Consider the following 19,591-nt stretch of genomic DNA (forward strand, 5'->3'; position numbering starts at 1 on the left):
TCAACTATAAAAGAATTTATTTATTTTTTAAAAAAAAAAGCTATTTTTGAGTTGTTTTTTTTTTAAAAAATGAGTTTCAAATTTGAAAAAGTGATTTTGATTAGTTAAGTGTTGTTTTCACTCATAAAATTTTAATTATTTTTCAAATTAAGTACATGTTCAAAAACAACTTTAATTTGCAAATATGATTTTTCCAACTTAGTTTTAAATAAATATTTTGCATTTGGCCCATAAATTCTATACTTTATTTTATTTGTCATAATTGTTCACTTTTTTTTCCGATCTGCTTTGATATGCTTCTTGTGCCGAAAATTATAATGAGTATGTCATTGTTATTTGAAATTTATGAAATTGGAGTCGAAGATGAATTTTCCATCCGGTGTCTGGGCCTCCAATATGCTTCTTGAGCTGAGAATCCATCGGAAACAACCTTTCTACATTTCAGGATAGAAATAAGCTTTGCATACATTTGACACTCCCTAAATCCCACTTATAAAATTACCATGAGTATGTCATTGTTATTGGAATTTATGAAATTGGAGCCGAAGATAAATTTCTCACCCGATGTTCGGTACGCACATTGAAGGCCGACAAAATCTGGATTCACATTGAAGTCCCACATTGAGGAGTAAAGTGCTCCCTAACAAAGATAACTTTGTACTTGGGGGTAAAATGCTCCTTAATAAAGGCGACTCTATACCTAGGAAGACTCGAGTTACCTAGGGAAACTCAAATCTGAGACCTCTGACTAAGAATGAAGGAATACTAACCACCCACGACAACCCTTGTTGGTGTGTTTGCAGGGGTGAATTTATGTCTAAATTTGGATCACCGGAACCCGTGGTCATCCGACTAAACTCGATTTATTGCTTGTATAATTATTAAAGAATATATCAAATATTAGCTTGCAGAACCCATTCTCCAAATCGGTAGGTAGTTCACTGGTCTGAGGGCTTGTTTTTAGCACTACGTCTCCGATGCGATTCCAGCCAGCACCATTTCACTTCAAAAAAAATTTATATTAAAAACACATTTTTTTTAAAAAAAAAAACCTAAACTCTAAAAGCTCTAAAGTAAAAAAAAAACTCAAAAAATTTTCTTCCCACCCACTTTCCAAGTTCCAACCGGACCCATCTTTAAAGTAATGGTGCACCCATTCTTTTTAAAATTCTGAATTCGCCTTGATGTATTTGGTTACAAGTTATACAAGGAAGAGAAGACACTACTTAATAAATAATAATTTTTTTTAAAAAAAAGCTTCCCAACTTGCACAAGAAAAAGAGGAGAAGAAAAGAAAAGAAAAAGTAAAACCATATTCCATTTTGTAAAGCCGCAATATTTTCAATTGACTAAATACGTTTCTGAAAAAGCTGATATCCAAAGTCTCTGCGTCTTTGCTACGGCGTTTAATTCTACCAAAAAAATGGGGGATTCAAACAATCTTGAAGAATCCTTGAAACCCTTTTACCAGAGAGCTTCAGAGGCTGAGGTACTTTTTTCATACATCAATTTTTTGTTCATGTTTTCTTGTTTAATGTTCTTTTTTTCTTCAAGTTTTGTACTTTTTTAACCATCTATAGGATTTAATGATTTGTGGGGTTTGCATATTTCTTTCAATTTTGGTAGATTTTCACTTTTGAGTCTGTAAAAGTATGTGCTTTAGTAAATTTTGACTCCATTGCCATTTGATTTTAACTTGTGCTCTTCCATTACTGTGAAAGTTCTATGCTTTTCCTTTTATAGGTCTAATGGTTTATAGGTTTTGCATTTTCTTTCAATCCAATGAATTGTAGCATTTATGTGCCACATCAGCTTCGGTTGACGAGTTGAGTAGTCTAGATGTGCATTTTCAAAGTTGGAGTTTTTAGTCGCCCCGATTAAAGGTTTTTATCTTTGTATTATGCCTTATTTTGATCTGGATTTCAACTTGTGCTGTTAAACTTTAGTATTGAATTTCATTTTTTTCCCTATTTGGTACATTAGTGTAAAGTTTCATGATTTCCCTTCTACATGTGATGGTTTTGGGGTTTTGTTTTCTTTCAACATTGATAAATTCTGAGCCCATACAAGTCTTTTCTTTAGTTGTAGACAATATTATTGCACTGTTAGACTGTACAGATAAACGTTGTATGAATGCTGCTTTTGTCTATGTTGCTCGAACTTTTCATAAATGACTTCGGGTGCTTGTTGGATCCTCCAAAAGTAGTGTATTTTCGAAGGATCTAACACTGCTGCTGCAACAATTTTGGAGAGTCTGAACAATTTCATTTGGCTAATTGTTTTGTTGAATTTCTTGTTCAATGTTCTTTTTGCTTCAAGTTTTGTGCTTTTGTCCCTTCTATAGGATCTAATGATTTGTGGGGTTTCTATTTTTCTTTCAATTTTGATATATTCTGAGCCCATACAAATATTTTCTTTAGTTGTATGCATTTTTATAGTACAATTCAGCACTTAGTATGGATGCTACTTTCTTTTGGCTAATTGCTTTTATGAATATTCTGTGGGTTATGCATTGAAGTATTTGGGGAATGTTGCTCGAAACTCATGTCATATCCTTCAAAAACGCATAGCTTTTGGAGAGTCTGAGCGACACATTTTGGTGTTTCATAGATCATGTTCTTCATCTAATGAAAAAATGGATTTGAAAGTTACTATTAGAAGGCATATACTGACTATTCCTTAGTATGCACTAGGAACTGCCGAAGTAAATAGTTAATGCAGTTATTCTGGTGATTTTGCCCGAAGAGGTCAGAGCAGAGTCTGATTATGTTCCTCTAATAGTTCACGAACATGTGAACATACAGTGTGCAATGTATACCCCGCATTGCTAATTGCTATCATCTAAAAATTTATGGTCTCTTGTCCTGCTTCCCTGTTTGAGAATCCAACTCTTATCATTTGCATATATATGGCTCAAGTCTATTTGAAATCTATCCTAAATAAGGTTTTTACCTTCTTAATAGTTTCTACTAACAGAAAACCCCATTAGATTAAATGTATTTACATACATAATTGTTCCTGCTGTTGTTACTGCTTATGTCTTCATCAATGTTGTGTTTTATCTTTCCTTGAGCCGAGCATCTTTGGGAGCAACCTCTCTACCTCGCAGGTAGAGGTAAGGTTTGCGTACACTCTACTCTCTCCAAACCCCATTGGTGAGACTATATTGGTTTTGTCGTTTGAGTGTTTTATTCCAACTTTTGTCCTTTTACCATCATCAGTGGATACTAAAGACACTTTCTTTGACTGAAGGAACGATTGGCAAGACTTGAAATTTCAGTTGCTAGTAAGACAGGTTAGTGATGCCTTCAATCATATCCTATGTTGCTCGGATCCTTCAAAAATACGCGAGCAACATAGATCAAATCTCCTATTGACAACATTTCTAGTTCATAAGTTTTCTCATCTATGCAAACCCGAGGCGCCTGCTGTATTTTCATGTTTATGTGCATGTTGGTGGTTCTTCAGATCCTAAAAATGAGGAATTAGAGAGAACAGTTGCTGAACTCCAGTCAAAGCTGAAGGATGTCACAGCTGAGCTGGAAGCAGAACAAGAAAAGGTCGAGATTTGGATTTGATTTCTTAATCCTTTTCGCCTTTTCAGATAGTGGCGTTGAAGCCAACTGAAGATCAAATTTTCGTTTGATTTCAGGGACATAAACAGGTCGAACAACTAACTTCAGAGAATGCAAAGCTCAAATATCGTATCAAACATCTAGTTCAATCGCTAGAGGAGGTTCTTAACAAGTTGGCATCGAAGTGAGGTAAAACATTTCATATTGCTCTACTTTTTTTGCATAATCTTTGTTGATATTTAATTAAGTAAATAAAATGAACTCTCATTAAGAGTGTAAGCTTTTAGATGAGATGATCAACCATTCCGACATGATATTAGAGTAGACATATGCCATGAGTTTAGGTCTCACCGCCATCTATTAACAAAAAGAAAAAATCTCGTGCTTGACCAATGAAATAGAATTAGACTCGCACATGAGGAGTCATTATGAACACTAATTTTAAGTAAACAAAAGTGTACTCTTTCTTAGAGTTGTAAGTTTTTCGATGAAATGGTCACATAATTCGAACAATCTTTTCCCTTTTCTTCTTGCAGCAAGCCAAGAAAACAAGGCATATTTGTAATTATTAATGTGACTATTTCGATTATTTCACCTGCGTAACTTTACCCACCAAGGTTTAGGTTCATGAAAAGTACCCAAGGTATGGCCTAGCGGTCAATGAAGTGGTTAAAACCCATGAGGTCTCGAGTTCAAATCCTAGTAGAGGCAAAAATATTAGATGATTTGTTTCCATTTGTCATTTGTCCAAGCCTTGATGGACATAGTTAACAAAAAAAAAAAGGCTTAGGCTACTGTCAAGATATTTGTAAATTTATATATGCTTTTTTCTTACCGTAATTAATAATTTAGCATCTTATTCTAGTTGTCATATTATTTTGTCATTGCTACTATTCTCTTCATTGTTTTCAACATGACTTCTTAGCCACTACATTTGTTTTACCTATTTATTTTTGAGCCGGAGGTCTATCGAAACATCCTTTCTTCCTTCACAAGGCAGGGGTATGGTATAAACGTACACACCACTTTCTCCAAACTCACTTATAGAATTACATTGATTATATTATTGTTGTTGTTGATAATTTGCACATTTTATGTGATCACACTAATGTCTCATGAATTTTCCTTTATTGCAGGTAATTTTTTTGAAGCAGGATGATAGCTCTTTTACTTCAAATACTTAGTTGCATGTTAGCAAAGGAGTTATTTAAACTGTTGATTCTTATGCATGAGTTTTAAGAAAAAGGAATTTAAATTGTACTCTTTCTTTAAAAAAAATCATAACCGTTGTATTTTGGCTTATTTCTGGGCATCTCAACTAATTTCACGAGGTAATTGGTACTTTCCATCAGCACTTGTATCAGATTACTTTATCTACCAAAACTTAGGACAAATATTAATATTCAGTAAATTCAAAATGGCCCAACAACATTATAGCATATATTATGTAAACCAATCCGTGAATTATACCATAGTTAAATAAAAAAATATGGAAGTAGCTCTACACTGATAGGATATAACTTGAAAACAATTAAATACTCATATAATGCATCAAAAAGTACATTGACCAACACTTAATTTTTTTTTATGACAGTGGTGTTTGAATCAACGTGTGTGCACCTCAATTGTTTTGCAGGCACTTGCTAGCTACTCCCATTATATATAGAGTAACTTTGTCCACCAAAGTACCTAATATGAAATCATGTAATTCTTTCTACTCGTTAGAATTTAAACTTGAAACCTTGTGATTTTTCTCACTACATAGACCATAAGGCCACACAACTCAAGTGCTCTAGCATCCAAACACGAGAGTTCCAGTCATATCAGAAGAAAGAGCAACCTTTTTTGTAGGAGTGAGTATATATAGAAACCATTCTTCAAAGAAAAGAATAAACATAGAGAAATATAGTTGACTCTTCATACATACCCCATCCATATCAGGACAAACTACACAATATAATGATTCATCGATGCAACAAAGTTTCTGCAGAAGTGTGTATATATATATATATATATATATATATATATGATAACCGTGGTGTACATACCAACTTGATTGCATCTCGGCTAATTTCACAAGGTACCTGCTATCTCCACCAACATAACATAGGTACCAGATAACTATCAACTAAGGCTTGTAGAATCAAGAAGAAATAACCAAGTGTTTTTGGCTCCGCTGAGATCTCAACTTAAAATTTCATGATTCTCACCCTACTTCATTGACTACTAAGTTCCACACTCTTGGGTGTGTTTCTCCAGGACAATATATAGTTGCCAAGTTCTATAGACAGTAAATTTAAAGAGAAAACCAGCTGCAAATTGCCAGGCTCAATTAGCAAACTAAGCAAAAAAATGAAACTCAACTTTATAAAAGTGGTCCTTACCAGGGTAATGATCGACTCAGTAATTATCAACAAAATTAGTAATGCCTTCCTGGAAGTATCCGGCTACAAGACGATTCCTAGAATCAGCATTTTGCTATATTTTTCCTCGTGTATCTGTTCTTTATAAGCAAAACTTCAATTTCTCTGTACAGTTGGTTATATGAACATGATTTGCTAGTATCACCCTTTTCCTATAGAGCTCCTTTCATAAGAACTTGTAAACATTTCTGTTGTGCCTCACTTGAGGATGTAGCAAACAAAAAGTGGTTATAGAGATTGGTCCTTTCGTCTCATACGAACTTGTATACAATTCTGTTATGCCTCACTTGAAGATGTAGTGAACAAAAAGTGGTTATAGAGATTGCTTTTACGTTGACCGACCTTTGGCTAGAAGCTTGTGAAGGTGTTCTTGCAGCTCAGCTTTGCGAAATTTATATACCCCATGCACATTATGGTGCCTTGCCACGGCCCTGAGTTGATTCATTGTCATACACTTGAGATCTGTTTTGTCCGGAATTGGAACAGTGAATGTTGGGGAATCAAGAAGTTCATCATTCTCAACTTTAATGACTTGAAGGTTTTGATTTGATCTGTCGTATGATTTTACCAACCTATTCTGAAAATTTCTCAAATTCTCATTCTCTTGGAGGATTGGTCCTGTGGAACTTGTTATCCTTCTCTTCTTCAAGTGGATCAAAGAAGTTGAACTGATCTCCAGAAGATCACCAGTTCCTTTGGCTGGTGACAGACTCTCTTTGGTTGTTTTGTCTCTGGACTCATCACCTCCATTCTCCATAGTACTTCCAGTCTTTAACTGCCTCTTGAGTTTTAGACCAGAAGGTGACTTGAACCCTAATTCCTCGGCAAGACATGGCTCTTTGGCCATTTCTGTAGGTACCTTCCATTTGAACTTCAGCCTTTGACTTTCTAGCTTTTGGGAAAATATTGAGTTAGATTTGTGTATGGTGAGTACTTGACTTTTGGGGGATTGCTTCACTTGCAGTTCACCTTTGAATTTTTCCAGTTGCTTGTTTCTGTCTTTCTTTATAGGATTTAACATGAGCAGACCTTCTCCCTTTATTCCAGGAATTTTTTTTGCGCCAGTCTGCTTTTGACTTACCAATAGACTTGAGGTGTGCTTTTCTCTAGTCTGACCAGCCTTTGCTCCATTCTGTGCCTGTTCATCTCCGGATTCTTTAGGTTCTTGTTTTACAGCACTTAGACGGGTCACCACAATTGCTCCAGCAGGCTGTCAAACGATATTGTCCCCCTTTTAGATGGATAAGTCTCAAATAAGAACCAGAAAGTTTTCATGTATAAATGAACAGATACACAGACAGTAACGAACTCCACAAGTATAAACACTGAAGTTGCACACTGTGCCCTTACCTACCTCTCTAAGTTATACATTACCCATGGCTTTTCCTCTTCTCAATATAAGCTAAACTCTGAGACATTAGTCTACTTTACCAGCATTAAGAAAATTACTTCCAAACTTTAGCCTCCTAGCCTGTTTCAATATTGTGATAGCACACTAAAGCAAATGGAAGATATTTCCAAACCTTAGGTCCTTCTCCAATGCTTGTTTGCTTGACTCCTAGAGATGGCTTTATGATTATGCTGTCATTAGAACCTTGTTGCATCAATTCATCCTCAAGGAGATCTTCTGACATGTTGATCTTCCTCTTTGATTCTCCACAAAATTCAGCTTTGTCTCTTAGAGGCTTTGTGCTTGCACTCTTTAAAACAGCACATGCAAACTGGTCGTGTAAGAATTAGATAAGATAACCGGTTAGTTGAAATATCTAGATTGGTATGTAACCTTATATGAATGAACGCTCAGTAAGCAGATCTATAAGTACATTGTTGAGTTGTGAAGGATTTTCTCGTTTGCTTGCATTAATCAGCTTTCCAGGAATATCAGACTCATTCAAATCCTTCAAAGTGGACTTGTCACTGGCATGACCAAAAGACTTTGTACAGGAGCCTTTGGTGATTGCATGTTCATCCTGGTCATTGTTTGAGAAAGAATGAAAATGCAGTCAATTGGACAAGTTTAGATGGAAAATTGATGCAACGAGGGAGCTGAAATGCTAGCATCCATTACGAAAAGAAATAAGAGGGCCTTAAGAGTACCAATGAACGGTCTTCAAATACTATATAATTATAGACTCACAAAAATATGAGAAGTAAGCACAGAGATATTTATCTGATAAACTTATGCAATATACCCTAAATAGCTCAAAATCCTGCACATTTACGGCACCCTCAATAGCAGTGCTTCCGTGGTTCAAATTCTCTTGCAATTTGCAACTCTTTACTGGAACTACTAGAGATTATAAGCACTTACTGTTTCTTGTCGATTTCTTTCTTGAACCACAGATGATGTCTGGATCGTAACATTGGCCTGGACAGTAGATTCACCATTCGTTTCAACAGTCTCAATATCTTTTAAATTGTGGTTGTCGGCTGCTTCAACTTTTATAAGAACAGATGCAACTAGCTTTGAACTTCCAAGAGTAGAGTTTGCAGTCTGTTGATTATAAGGTAAAAGTCATGGAAATTCATGAGTATAGTCTCAAGTCTCAACCAACTACTTAATTTGTAGGTTCAATGATTAGCTATATAAATCTAGAGATAATTCAACAATTATCTTCATTTAACAGCCCATTAGTTTCCTATTTATTCTTTCAATTTTAAGAATCACATTAAATTCCAAAAGTGGAAGTCAAACAGCAAAGCACGTGTTATTCCTCAATTTTTTTTGGAGAGGGTCAGTAAAATGAAGATCATATTCACAAAAGGCAGCACTAAGATGGTGCTGAATATGTACAGCTTAACCAAAAAGTATACTTCCTTCTATTCATAAAAGGCAGCAATGCACATATGTTATCCAATAAGTACTAATATCTAGCATTAACTTGAGAACATCAAGTATAAGCAATCTTGCATCGGAAAGAACAATCACAGCCATCCAAGGCAACAGTAGATAAGAACAAGTAAATGTTCTGGGACTAAACCTGCTTGTCTCGTGGAGAAGAGAAATTTCTTGGTGGTGTCTCTAATATCTCATGAATTCTCTCTGAAGGTTTTTTATTTGTTTTTAAGTGAACACCAGAAGCTTGGACATTTTCAATTTTCAAGGCAGTTATCAAACTACCAAGGCGATCAATCTTTTTATTTAAAGCAGCAATGCACATGTCCAACCATCTTTCATCAGTACGGGATAGTTGGCTTTGTAGCATCACTATATCATCTTCAAGTTCGGCAATTTCTGTATCAGCTTTTGCAATGAGTATCTCTAGCACTTGCACACAACATTTCTCATTTAAGGCATCTTCTTCTATAATGTCTGGAAGCAAATCCATATAAAAAATGAAGCCAGTCAGATGCACGTTAATTGAAAACTAGGTCTTTAAAAGTAAAGTATCTAATGGACTTTTTAAGAATGTATAAAAATAAGGGAGCTAATTAATAAAGTTACCAAGCTTTTGACTGAAATAGAAGTTTTGAGCCAAGCTGTTTGCTGGAAAACTGTTTTCATCTGAAGAAAAACTAAGTAAGTCAGTGCATTGAACTAAAGGTGATATTCCGTCCTCTTCAGCACTGCTTCTACCAAACAACCGCGAAAACTGATCAGGTTAAACTAAGTAGGCAAGCCACTTATCGAGAAATAACACTACTCAATAAGTAGGCAAACCTTGAAAGTAAGGTGGACCCCAGATGAACAAATCCATCTCTTTGAGAATCTTTAAGAAAGATCACCCTGTATCAGATACAAAAAAGAAGGATTGCAATTACATTCCTAATTTAAGAGAATATATCACCCACAAAGCTACACAGGCAGACACGCTGCAAGCTAACGATGATAAAGTTGTCAAATTCAGTATAAGCTGCCTATGATCAACAATTCCAAATGCAAGAATGCCCGTTAAAACTGGAAAATGGTATTGCAGCCTGCAGCCCCACTAACTTATACAACTAAGCATAGTCCATATGGTGCTTCATGGTTTTAGAAAGATTGATTAATAGGTTTCCTTTGTTGGAAGAAAATGAGTCGAAGTCCTGGTGGTTCTACATCTTCTTCACCCCTTAACCCAGTCTTCTAGTACCCTCCTTTCCCCACCCGAACTCACCAACAACAACATACCCAGTGTAATCCCACAAGTGACCTATAAGTGGTGTCGGGAGAGGGTAGATTGTACGTAGACCTTACACCTACTTCATCGAGGTAGAAAGTTGTTTCTAAAAGACCCTCAACCCAAACTCAAGTGCAACAAATCAAAGTAGTTATCAAAAAGCAAATACAGCAGAAAAGTCAGTTCTGCCTCTGCATCACCCCCTAACCCAGTCTTCTAGTACCCTCCTTTCCGGCTTTCCCCACCCCAACTCACCACCAACAACAACATACCCATTGTAATCCCACTAGTGGGTCATAGGTGGAGCCCGGGGAGGGTATATTATACATAGACCTTATCCATTCCTCATTGAGGTAGAGAGATTGTTTCCGAAAGACATCAAATCAAACTCAAGTGCAGCAAATCAAATTAGTTATGAAAAAAAAAAAATACGGCAGAAAGACCCTCGACCCACCACTATCTCACCACCCAAAATGTTCATGAAAAGCCCATCCTTACAACATGAAACATACTAGTAAAATGCAGATTAGTCCACTACATACAAAAAGAAGAACAAGAAAAAACTACTCCTCTCACTCTTCAACATTCACTCATTTAAAAAAAAAAATACAGCACGAAAATCAAAACCCAAGTATATTCCACCATTTCATTAGCAGAAAAACTCTAGCAACAACAAAAAACACATAAATTCAACCTTCCAACTGAAAAATGCACGAGAATGTAACAAAAAAATCTTGAAAATTAAAGCTAACAAAGCGAAATACCTGAAAATTTCTGAACCCAACAATGAAAAGAGCAAAAAGGGGTTTTGAAACCCTAAAAATTTGTAGAAAAAGTGAGCTAAGAATGGTTTTTTTTTTTTTTTTTTTTGCAGAGAAGAAAGCTAAGCTTAGTATATATAGAGTAGCGTAGACTGTAGAGTGAGCAGGGGAAGGGTATGGTTGTAATTAAATGGCAATTGAATGGTAAACTATAATAGGAAATTGTTGCCTATTTGTGACTGGGAAGATTAAAGGAAATTGTGGGGCCTACCATCTTGATTCCTTAAAATGGGTTTTGGACCCCACCTATGCTGACCTATTGATCTTGCTCTTTATAGTAAATAAAATAAAATTGTGTTCGATATCAGCATCAGAGTTTGAGTAGACTTACGAATTGTGCATTATAAGATCTATTTCTTCAGTAGCTAATAAGATTATTTTTATTTTTTGTGTTTGGTAGAGAGTAATAAAAATGGATAGTGTTCAATTGGAGTATGATAGCGTGATTAAATTGGAGTTCCTCTTCAAGATGGATGGATAAGAGGACGCGTACCTCGAATTCTGATTATAGATAAGCATTAGAGTTTGAGTATACCTTAGAATTACGCATTGTAAGGCCTATCTCTTGAGTAGCTAACAAGATTATTTTCATGTTTGAGGACTCGTACCTCCTACTTCCCAAGAATTGTGCATTGTAAGGCCTATTTCTTGAGTAGCTAACAAGATTATTTTCATGTTTGAGAACTCGTACCTCATACTTCCCAAGAATTGTGCATTGTAAGGCCTATTTTTTAGTAGCTAACAAATATTATTTTCATTTTCCTGTACCTCAAACTTTTGATTGTAGATAGAGGGATATCAATTTTAATACTTTGAAAAACACAATTTAGATTTTGAGGGGAAAAAATAGAAAAAGAACATTTTCATAATTAAAGGACCCGTTTGGCTAATTCAATTTGAAATTTAAAATATCAAAAAGATATTGTAACTTGTTCTATTAACTCGCTTTTAAAGTTGTATTTAAGTATAAATACATTCAAACATGAAGATTGTTCCATATACTTTTTACAAAAAAAATATTATAAAAAATATAACTAAACACAATTTCATCTTTTAAGAAGTAATATTCTTCTTAAACACTTCCGCAAAGGAATAGTAAGCTTTCACATGCACATGTTATTTGCAAAAAAATGTGGTGTCCCACTTTATTAGCTCTTGTTTGGCAATGAATTTTGAAGTTAAAAATTGAAATTTAAAAATTTGAATTTTTGAAGTTATATTCAGACATTTTTTAATTAAAATTTTGTGCATGGATACACCAAAATTTGAACAATAAAATTCTTAAATGCTAATCAAATTTTATGAATAAAATAAATATTTGAAATAGTTTTTTAAAATCTGATTTACAATCTATGGTCAAACGCTAGATATATTATCTAAATATAGAATGAATAATAACTTAAATTATGGCAACATGTTTTCATAAAACAAGATTTGAAAACAATTATTTATATGTAAAATATATGGTTCTTTTTTGTATTTGTTTAATTTTTGAATGTCAGAACTATATGTTATTTGTATTGATGGAAAAATAATAATAGCTCGATAGAATAATCGAAATAGAGATGAATATAGATGTTTTAGCTTATGAGTTTTAAATCACAACTTTTTTTTTTCTTTTTTCATAATGTGTACAAATGAATTTTAGCACAAATACAAAATCCGAATTAAAAAAATATTAAACTTTATCGAATTAATAATTATAATTTATACGGTGACTCTTCTCCTATGTTGAAAATATATAGAAGTTAGCCCAAATACTATTCTCAACCGCGATAGTGTTAGAGGAACATTTTATTGAATATATAATTATAATTTATACAGTGAATCTTCTCCTATGTTGAAATATATACAAGTTAACCCAAATACTATTCTCAATCGGGATAGAATTAGAGGAGCGTCAAAAATTCACACTACATATGTCTAAGGATAACTAAGGAACTATAAAGTATACTTATTAGTAATTTGATACATCAATAACAACATAGAGTGAAGACATAAAGACACAATTAAAGTTGTCCTGTATTTTCATAAAGTCACCTTAACTTTCAAAGTGTCCTATCACCCCATAGAACTATTTAATATCGTTGTAAATGGGCCATTTTGACCCATTCCCTCGTCTATGTAGTGGCGCGTGTTGCTCACTCCCTGTGATAGAATTCATTCCGACCCGACCCCGACCCGACCCGACTCGACCCGACCCGACCTGTTCTTTGAAGAAAAGTCGTTTCTCCTTTTCCTTTTCTTATTTTTCTCAACTTTTCCTAAAATCTGAAGAAATAGAAACAATTTCTCATCGTGTTGGTGTTAATAATCTCGTTGTTGATGTGTCTTGGTGAAGATTCTTGGAGATTGAAGGTCTAACAGGTTAGGGCTCTACATCATATGATAAAGATCTTCTCTTTTTTCGATTATTATGATTTTAGGGATTATTATAGAGTAAAAGTGTTGGAATCGACCTCCAATAGTTGCCATTGTTAGGATATTATAGTTTTTCGTTGTTACTATTAGGGTTAGGGTGTTGTGTTATCGACTTAGTGCGACTATTAGTGATTAGGGTTTTGTGTTGTCGACTTAGTGCGACTATTAGTGATTGTGTTTTAGGTTAGGGTTTGATGTTATCCACTTAGTTCGAATCTTATTATTTGTCTCTTATACATTTGTAGACTTCAATTTGTACATTATCGACTGCTAATGTTAGTGCTTTTGTTCTGTTAGTGATGGGGCTAAATGTTAGTACTGTTAGTCTCTTATACATTCATTGTTACTGTTAGGGCTAAATGTTAGTGTTGGGCTTATACATTTGTAGACTTTAATTTGTACATTATACATTTGTAAACAATCTTTTGTTCTGTTAGTGATGGGGCTAAATGTTAGTGCTACTGCTACTGTTGCTTGTTTTGTTCTTGAAATGTGTGTTTGAATTGTGTTTGTCTTTGTTACATGCTTTTTCAGGATGGCTTTTACTCTGATAACTCTAAGATGGTATCATGGGGGGGTAATAGATTTTGGTCCCCCACCTAAATTTATTGGGGGGCATGTGACAGAATTCCCAGATGTAGATGTTGATAGGATGTCTTATTTTGAGTTGAGGGGCTACATAAAGGAACTAGGATATACAGTAGATTGTGATTTTTTCATCAAGTGGGATGGGTTATTAGTCCTTGTTGATAATGATAAGGTTATATTTGACCTTTTCAATATGATAAATGATGGGGATACAGTAGAGGTGTATGTTTTTCATGGGGTTAGTGAAGCCAATCAGGCCCCACTTGAATTGGAGTTTGTCCCCAATGTGAGTGATAGTGGGGTAGGTGAGGAATCTTTTAATGAGGCTTCTAACCCTAATAATCAGCCTCCTACTTCTACTTTTCCTATCCCTACAACTGATCCTTCTGAAACTTCCAGCACTTCATTTGAAGACCAGTCTACTACTGTGCCTCCACCATCTTCTTCTACTGTGCCTTCTTCTTCCACTGTACCTCCTCCTTCCACTGTGCCTCCACCCTCTCCTTCTACTGTGCCTCATCCTTCCTCTGTACCTTCATATGATCCTATAATAGATAATGATCCAACTGATGATGAAGTAGAAAATGAATCAGGATCTGAAGGGGATACTAATGAAGATACTGAGGTTGACAGTGATGTCCATCAAGAGTATATAGATATAAGGGCATCCAAGAGGCATTTCAAAAGGTCACAAAGGAGAAGTAGAGGTACTAATTCATATCAGATTAATGTTAATGAAAAAGGTCCAGATATAGGGTATGATGAGACAATTATTGGTATTAGAGAAAGCTTAGTTGGTAAGCTAGGAGGTGATGAACCTTACTATCTAAGTGATGAAGCTCCTAGCTTTGAGATAGATGATGAAACAGGTTGGGGAGATGGTGAAGAGGTTGATCAAGTAGTGCATAAACCTGTTAGGAGGAAGAAAACCCCAAATAGAGTTGTGTTTGATGCAACTTCTGAAAAGATTGTTTGGGAATTAGGACTGGTTTTTGGAACTATTGAAGAATTTAGAGTGGCAGTGACAAGATATGCAGTCCAAGAACACATTCAAATTGAAAAATATGTGAATGAGCCTGACAGAGTTAGAGTGAGATGTTGTACAGAGACTTGTCCTTGGTTGTTGTGTGCAAGTAAGGATAAAACTAGTGGAGATGTCATTGTTAAAACATATAACCCTGTCCATAAATGTTTGACATCAACTCATAACTATCTTTGTAACTCAAAATTTTTGGCCACCAAATACAAAGAAAGAATAACTCAACAGCCAAACATCAACATTGTGTTGTTGAAGGACATTATTAGAAAGGAGTTGGATATTAATGTTGGTAGGACAACAGTGAGAAGAGCTAGGACTAGAGTGTTACAAGAGATCATGGGTGATCATATTGTGGAGTATGGTAAGATTTTTTATTATAAAGATGAAATTTTAAGGAGTAATCCAGGTAGTACTTGTGTAGTGAAGATTGGAGAAGAAGATGAAACTGGGCAGAAATTTTTGAAGGATTTTATGTTTGCTTCAATGCTTTAAAGAAAGCATTTTTTGGAGGTGCTAGGAGGTTGATTGGTTTTGATGGGTGTTTTCTCAAAGGTGTGTGTAAAGGCCAGTTATTAGTGGCAATTTGTAGAGATGGAAACAACCAAATGCTGTCTATTGCTTGGGCAGTTGTTGAAGTTGAGAATCAGTTTACCTGGACATGGTTTCTTGAACTAGTGAAGAATGATCTTAACCTTGGAGAAGGGCATCAACTATCCATCATTACTGATATGCAAAAGGTAATTATCTTACTGATCTTACTGTTTTATTGTTGTTGAGTTTTGCATTTTAATTATTCTTTTTCTATTATGTTGGTTTGTTAGGGACTAGAAATTGCTGTTGAAAATGTATTGCCACTGGTTGAACACAGAAAATGTGCAAGACATGTTCTTGCAAATTGGTGTAAAAACTGGAAAGGAGTTGAAAGAAGAAGAGTGTTTTGGAGGATTGCTAAATCCACATTTGAAGCTGAGATGAAGGATAATATACAGGCAATGAAGAAATTAGGACAAGAATGTTTGGATGATCTTTTATGGTACAACTTGAATACATGGTGCAAGAAATATTTTCAAGACTATAGCAAATGTGATGTTGTGGACAACAATATGGCAGAAAGCTTTAATGCTTGGATACTGCCTGCAAGGTATAAAACAATAATCACAATGCTTGAGGAAATAAGGGTGAAGATGATGAAAAGAATTGGTGATTTGAGAGAGTTCTCAAACACTTGGATCACTGATATATCTCCTATGTCTTTGAAGATTTTGCAAGAAAATATTGAAAAGTCTATGCAATGTAACTTGACTTGGAATGGAGAAAGAGGTTTTGAGATTAAACATCATGGATTTACACATACTGTGGACATTGTTAGTAGGAATTGTAGTTGCAGATCCTGGCAGCTCAAGGGCATTCCTTGTCCTCATGGTGTTGCTGCCCTTCATTACAAGGAGTTGGAACCAATCCATTATGTGGCTAGTTGTTATAGCAAGGAAACGTACCTCAGCACATATGCCCATTTTATTCAGCCAATGAATAACATGAAAATGTGGCCAACATCAATAATCCAATTGTAAAGCCACCAAAGATCAAGAAATTGCCTGGAAGACCAGGTAAGGTTAGAAGAAAGGAGGCAGATGAAAGCAGAAAAACTGAAAAGCTTAGCAAAAGAGGTGCTGTTATGACTTGTAGCAAATGTGGTACACAAGGACACAATAAAAGAGGATGTCCTACAAGAAACCAAGCTGGTCCAAGTCAATCAACTGAACCATCTTATCGAGCACAGGTACTTTTATTTGTTACTTTCAAATGTAAGTTATATGTACATGTATTGATATATTAATAGACAGGCTACTGAAAGTGATAGAGGAAGAGGCACAAGAAGAGTAGCAGGAGGCAGAGCAAGGCCTAGTAGTTCAACTCAACCACCTAGAGCCTCTTCACAAGCCATCACAAATAATGAAAGTGGTAGAGGAAGAGGCACATGAAGAGTTTCAAGTTCTATAGGTGTTCCAACTCAATCACATGGAACTGCTACAAACACAGAGGTAATATATCTAATTATTATATCATTTTTAGACAACATAGATATGGTTTAATATTTTGGTTTCAAAGTACAGATTGTAAATGGTAGAGGGAGAGGTAGAGGTACAAGTACAAGTAGAGGTAGAGGTAGAGGTAGAGGAACAGGTAGAGGAAGAGGAATACCTCAAGAAAGAAATGTGAATGAAGGACTAGGTAGAGGAAGAGGAATGACTCAACATAATCAAACTAGTTCTGAAGCAACCTGTAGTGGAAGAGGCCTAGAAAGAGGGAAGAGACCAGTAGAACATGAGGACAACAGTGGAGGACAAACAAGACCTTTTAAAAGGCCAAGAATGGTAGGTGTTGGCATATACCAAGCTGAAGATGGATTTACAACTCTCAATGTAAGTTTACAATTCTCAATGTAAGTTTACAATTGTCAATGCAAGCCTAAATGTATTATATTTGAATGTGTATTTATCTGACTAAGCAGCCTGGATTGCCAAGTAGAAGAGTCATCAATACTGGTACAAGAGTGACAAAAAGGGCTGATGTTGTTACTGGTGATATTGGCTACACACCAGTACGTGGATTCAAATGGAAGGGGAAGACAACTATTACCAGTAGCAACCTAGAAAGAATGAGGGCTGAAAAGGTTATCCAAACTAGGTCTGCAGCTGCTGCTACTGCTAATAGCCAAAGCCAAACAACTTCAAGTAGGAAGACTTCTGTGCCATGGAAGTAGGGCATTTTGATGTTGTCTTGTTCATTTTGACAAACAAAATTTAATTATGTATATTTTGGTGCTATTTTTAGTTGGAATCAAACTCAATTTTGCGTGTAACCAAACAAAACTTGAATGATTATGTTGAAATGAAGTCCTCTTTTTGATCAGTTTTGTTGTTGCCTTTTTATTTGTAGTTGAACGTATTTTTGAAGTTTCTCAAATGGTTGCCACAATAATATAGACAAGAGAACCAAATACATTAACAACTTGTTCAAATCATAACTATTTCAACAACAAAGACCAACAATAACTTGAGCATTCAGCAAGTTCCATCCTTCAAGTTACACACACCTACAACTAGCAAGATCAAGACAATTAGCTTAGCTTCTAGTTACACACACCTACGACTTCAAAAACTTGAAAGTCACTAAAGATGTCTATGGCAATTTTGGTTGCACACACCTACAACTTCCATCCTTCACATTCTTGGTTAGACTTAAAAATAGAAAACACACAATAATAATAAAAACAATTAGCTTCAAGTTACAACATTTGTTCTTCTTTTTCTCCTTCATCACGACTTGGTTACTTTCAACACGACTTTCATAAGATGCCAATACTTCTTCCAACTCCTTAATTCCCTTTGCTAATCTCGGAATTACATACTTAGATCGTATATCAACATCTTCACGATCCCTCCATCTAAAGAAGTTGCACGCATCCTCCTAAAATACGCAAAAAAATAAATTAAAGAAAAATACATAAACAAAATATCTCCATAAAAGAATTAGGAAACATACACGATAGCGTGGACAAGACCAAAATCTTCGAGCTGGATTGTGCTCCGACCATGAAGTTTGCATTGATAGTAAGTCACCATGTTTGCATCGCAATTTCACTCGCAACATCGGATCATTCTCATCATTACAAATACGATTCAACATTGCATTTGACATTTTCAATCAAAACCTAATCACAAAATTCAGAAGAAACTAAACCATAAAAAACTTTAAATTAACGTTTTATACTGGAAATTAAAAGATAAAAACGAATTCCTACCTTATTTTCTTGGGGAAGATGATGAAGTCGTCAAACAAAGAGAAACAACATTGATCTTGCTATGGAAAAAACCATGAAATCGAAAAATTAGGGCTGCCAACAGCTATTTTTGGGTTTAAAATTGGGGAAGATGACATAAATTGATTATATAATTAATAATAAAGAAAGAAAATGACACGTGGCACTTTTAAATTGGTCCATGGCAGTGAAATCACTGAATAACGCGCCTCATGTGCGTGGTAACAACCCAGACGAGGGAATGGGTCAAAATGGCCCATTTACAACGATATTATATAGTTTTGTGGGGTGATAGAACACTTTGAAAGTTAAGGTGTCTTTATGCAAATACGGGACAACTTTAATTGTGTCTTTATGTCTTTTCTCTTTTGCCTTACGAAGAATAGTAAGTCTTACATCTATCTGTCAAAGATAAAAAAACTATTTCTAATAAACCATCAACTCAAATAAAACATGATAAAATCAAGTAAGAGATTGATTTGATACATAAATAACATAATGTTTAGAAACAAAATAAATATTCAAAATTCCAACCGTGCATTATTAACCCTCGCAAAATTGTCTATTATTATAAGAAAATTTCTAAAAGATTCATTTAGTTGAGGAATAAGTTATCTCAATTTTTTTTAATCACATTCTCATTATAAAATAAAAAAAAAGCCATTATAATTTCAAAATAAATTATTTTACAACATTATTCCAACCAAACATAAAATAAATTCATCTAAAATTACTTGTAAAATTATTATTTTTTATCTTTCGTACCAAACGAAGCTCATGATCTAAGGGAGAGAGGAAAGA

The 19,591-nt window shown here is 34.9% G+C and overlaps 3 protein-coding genes across 3 annotated transcripts; 1 reads left to right on the forward strand and 2 right to left on the reverse strand.

Moving 5' to 3' along the window:
• The first annotated feature begins 1,280 nt into the window (after positions 1–1,280).
• Positions 1,281–3,764, forward strand: LOC125856741 (uncharacterized). Its single transcript, XM_049536367.1, has 4 exons — positions 1,281–1,489; positions 3,253–3,295; positions 3,469–3,560; positions 3,653–3,764. The coding sequence occupies exons 1-4, from the start codon at positions 1,424–1,426 to the stop codon at positions 3,761–3,763; spliced, it is 312 nt and encodes a 103-aa protein (XP_049392324.1). The 5' UTR covers positions 1,281–1,423; the 3' UTR covers position 3,764.
• A 2,223-nt stretch (positions 3,765–5,987) lies between these two features.
• On the reverse strand, positions 5,988–10,965 carry LOC125856696 (uncharacterized). The gene is made up of 8 exons (XM_049536316.1): positions 10,863–10,965; positions 9,660–9,725; positions 9,444–9,503; positions 8,980–9,311; positions 8,310–8,492; positions 7,822–7,968; positions 7,522–7,719; positions 5,988–7,208 (listed from the first exon to the last, which is right to left on the reverse strand). The coding sequence occupies exons 2-8, from the start codon at positions 9,694–9,696 to the stop codon at positions 6,327–6,329; spliced, it is 1,839 nt and encodes a 612-aa protein (XP_049392273.1). The 5' UTR covers positions 9,697–9,725; positions 10,863–10,965; the 3' UTR covers positions 5,988–6,326.
• A 7,088-nt stretch (positions 10,966–18,053) lies between these two features.
• LOC125856732 (uncharacterized) lies at positions 18,054–18,720 on the reverse strand. The gene is made up of 2 exons (XM_049536357.1): positions 18,514–18,720; positions 18,054–18,438 (listed from the first exon to the last, which is right to left on the reverse strand). The coding sequence occupies exons 1-2, from the start codon at positions 18,667–18,669 to the stop codon at positions 18,151–18,153; spliced, it is 444 nt and encodes a 147-aa protein (XP_049392314.1). The 5' UTR covers positions 18,670–18,720; the 3' UTR covers positions 18,054–18,150.
• Between the last annotated feature and the right edge of the window lie 871 nt (positions 18,721–19,591).

The sequence above is a fragment of the Solanum stenotomum genome, chromosome 2 (genome assembly GCF_019186545.1).
Source record: "Solanum stenotomum isolate F172 chromosome 2, ASM1918654v1, whole genome shotgun sequence".
Classification (NCBI taxonomy): Eukaryota; Viridiplantae; Streptophyta; class Magnoliopsida; order Solanales; family Solanaceae; genus Solanum; species Solanum stenotomum.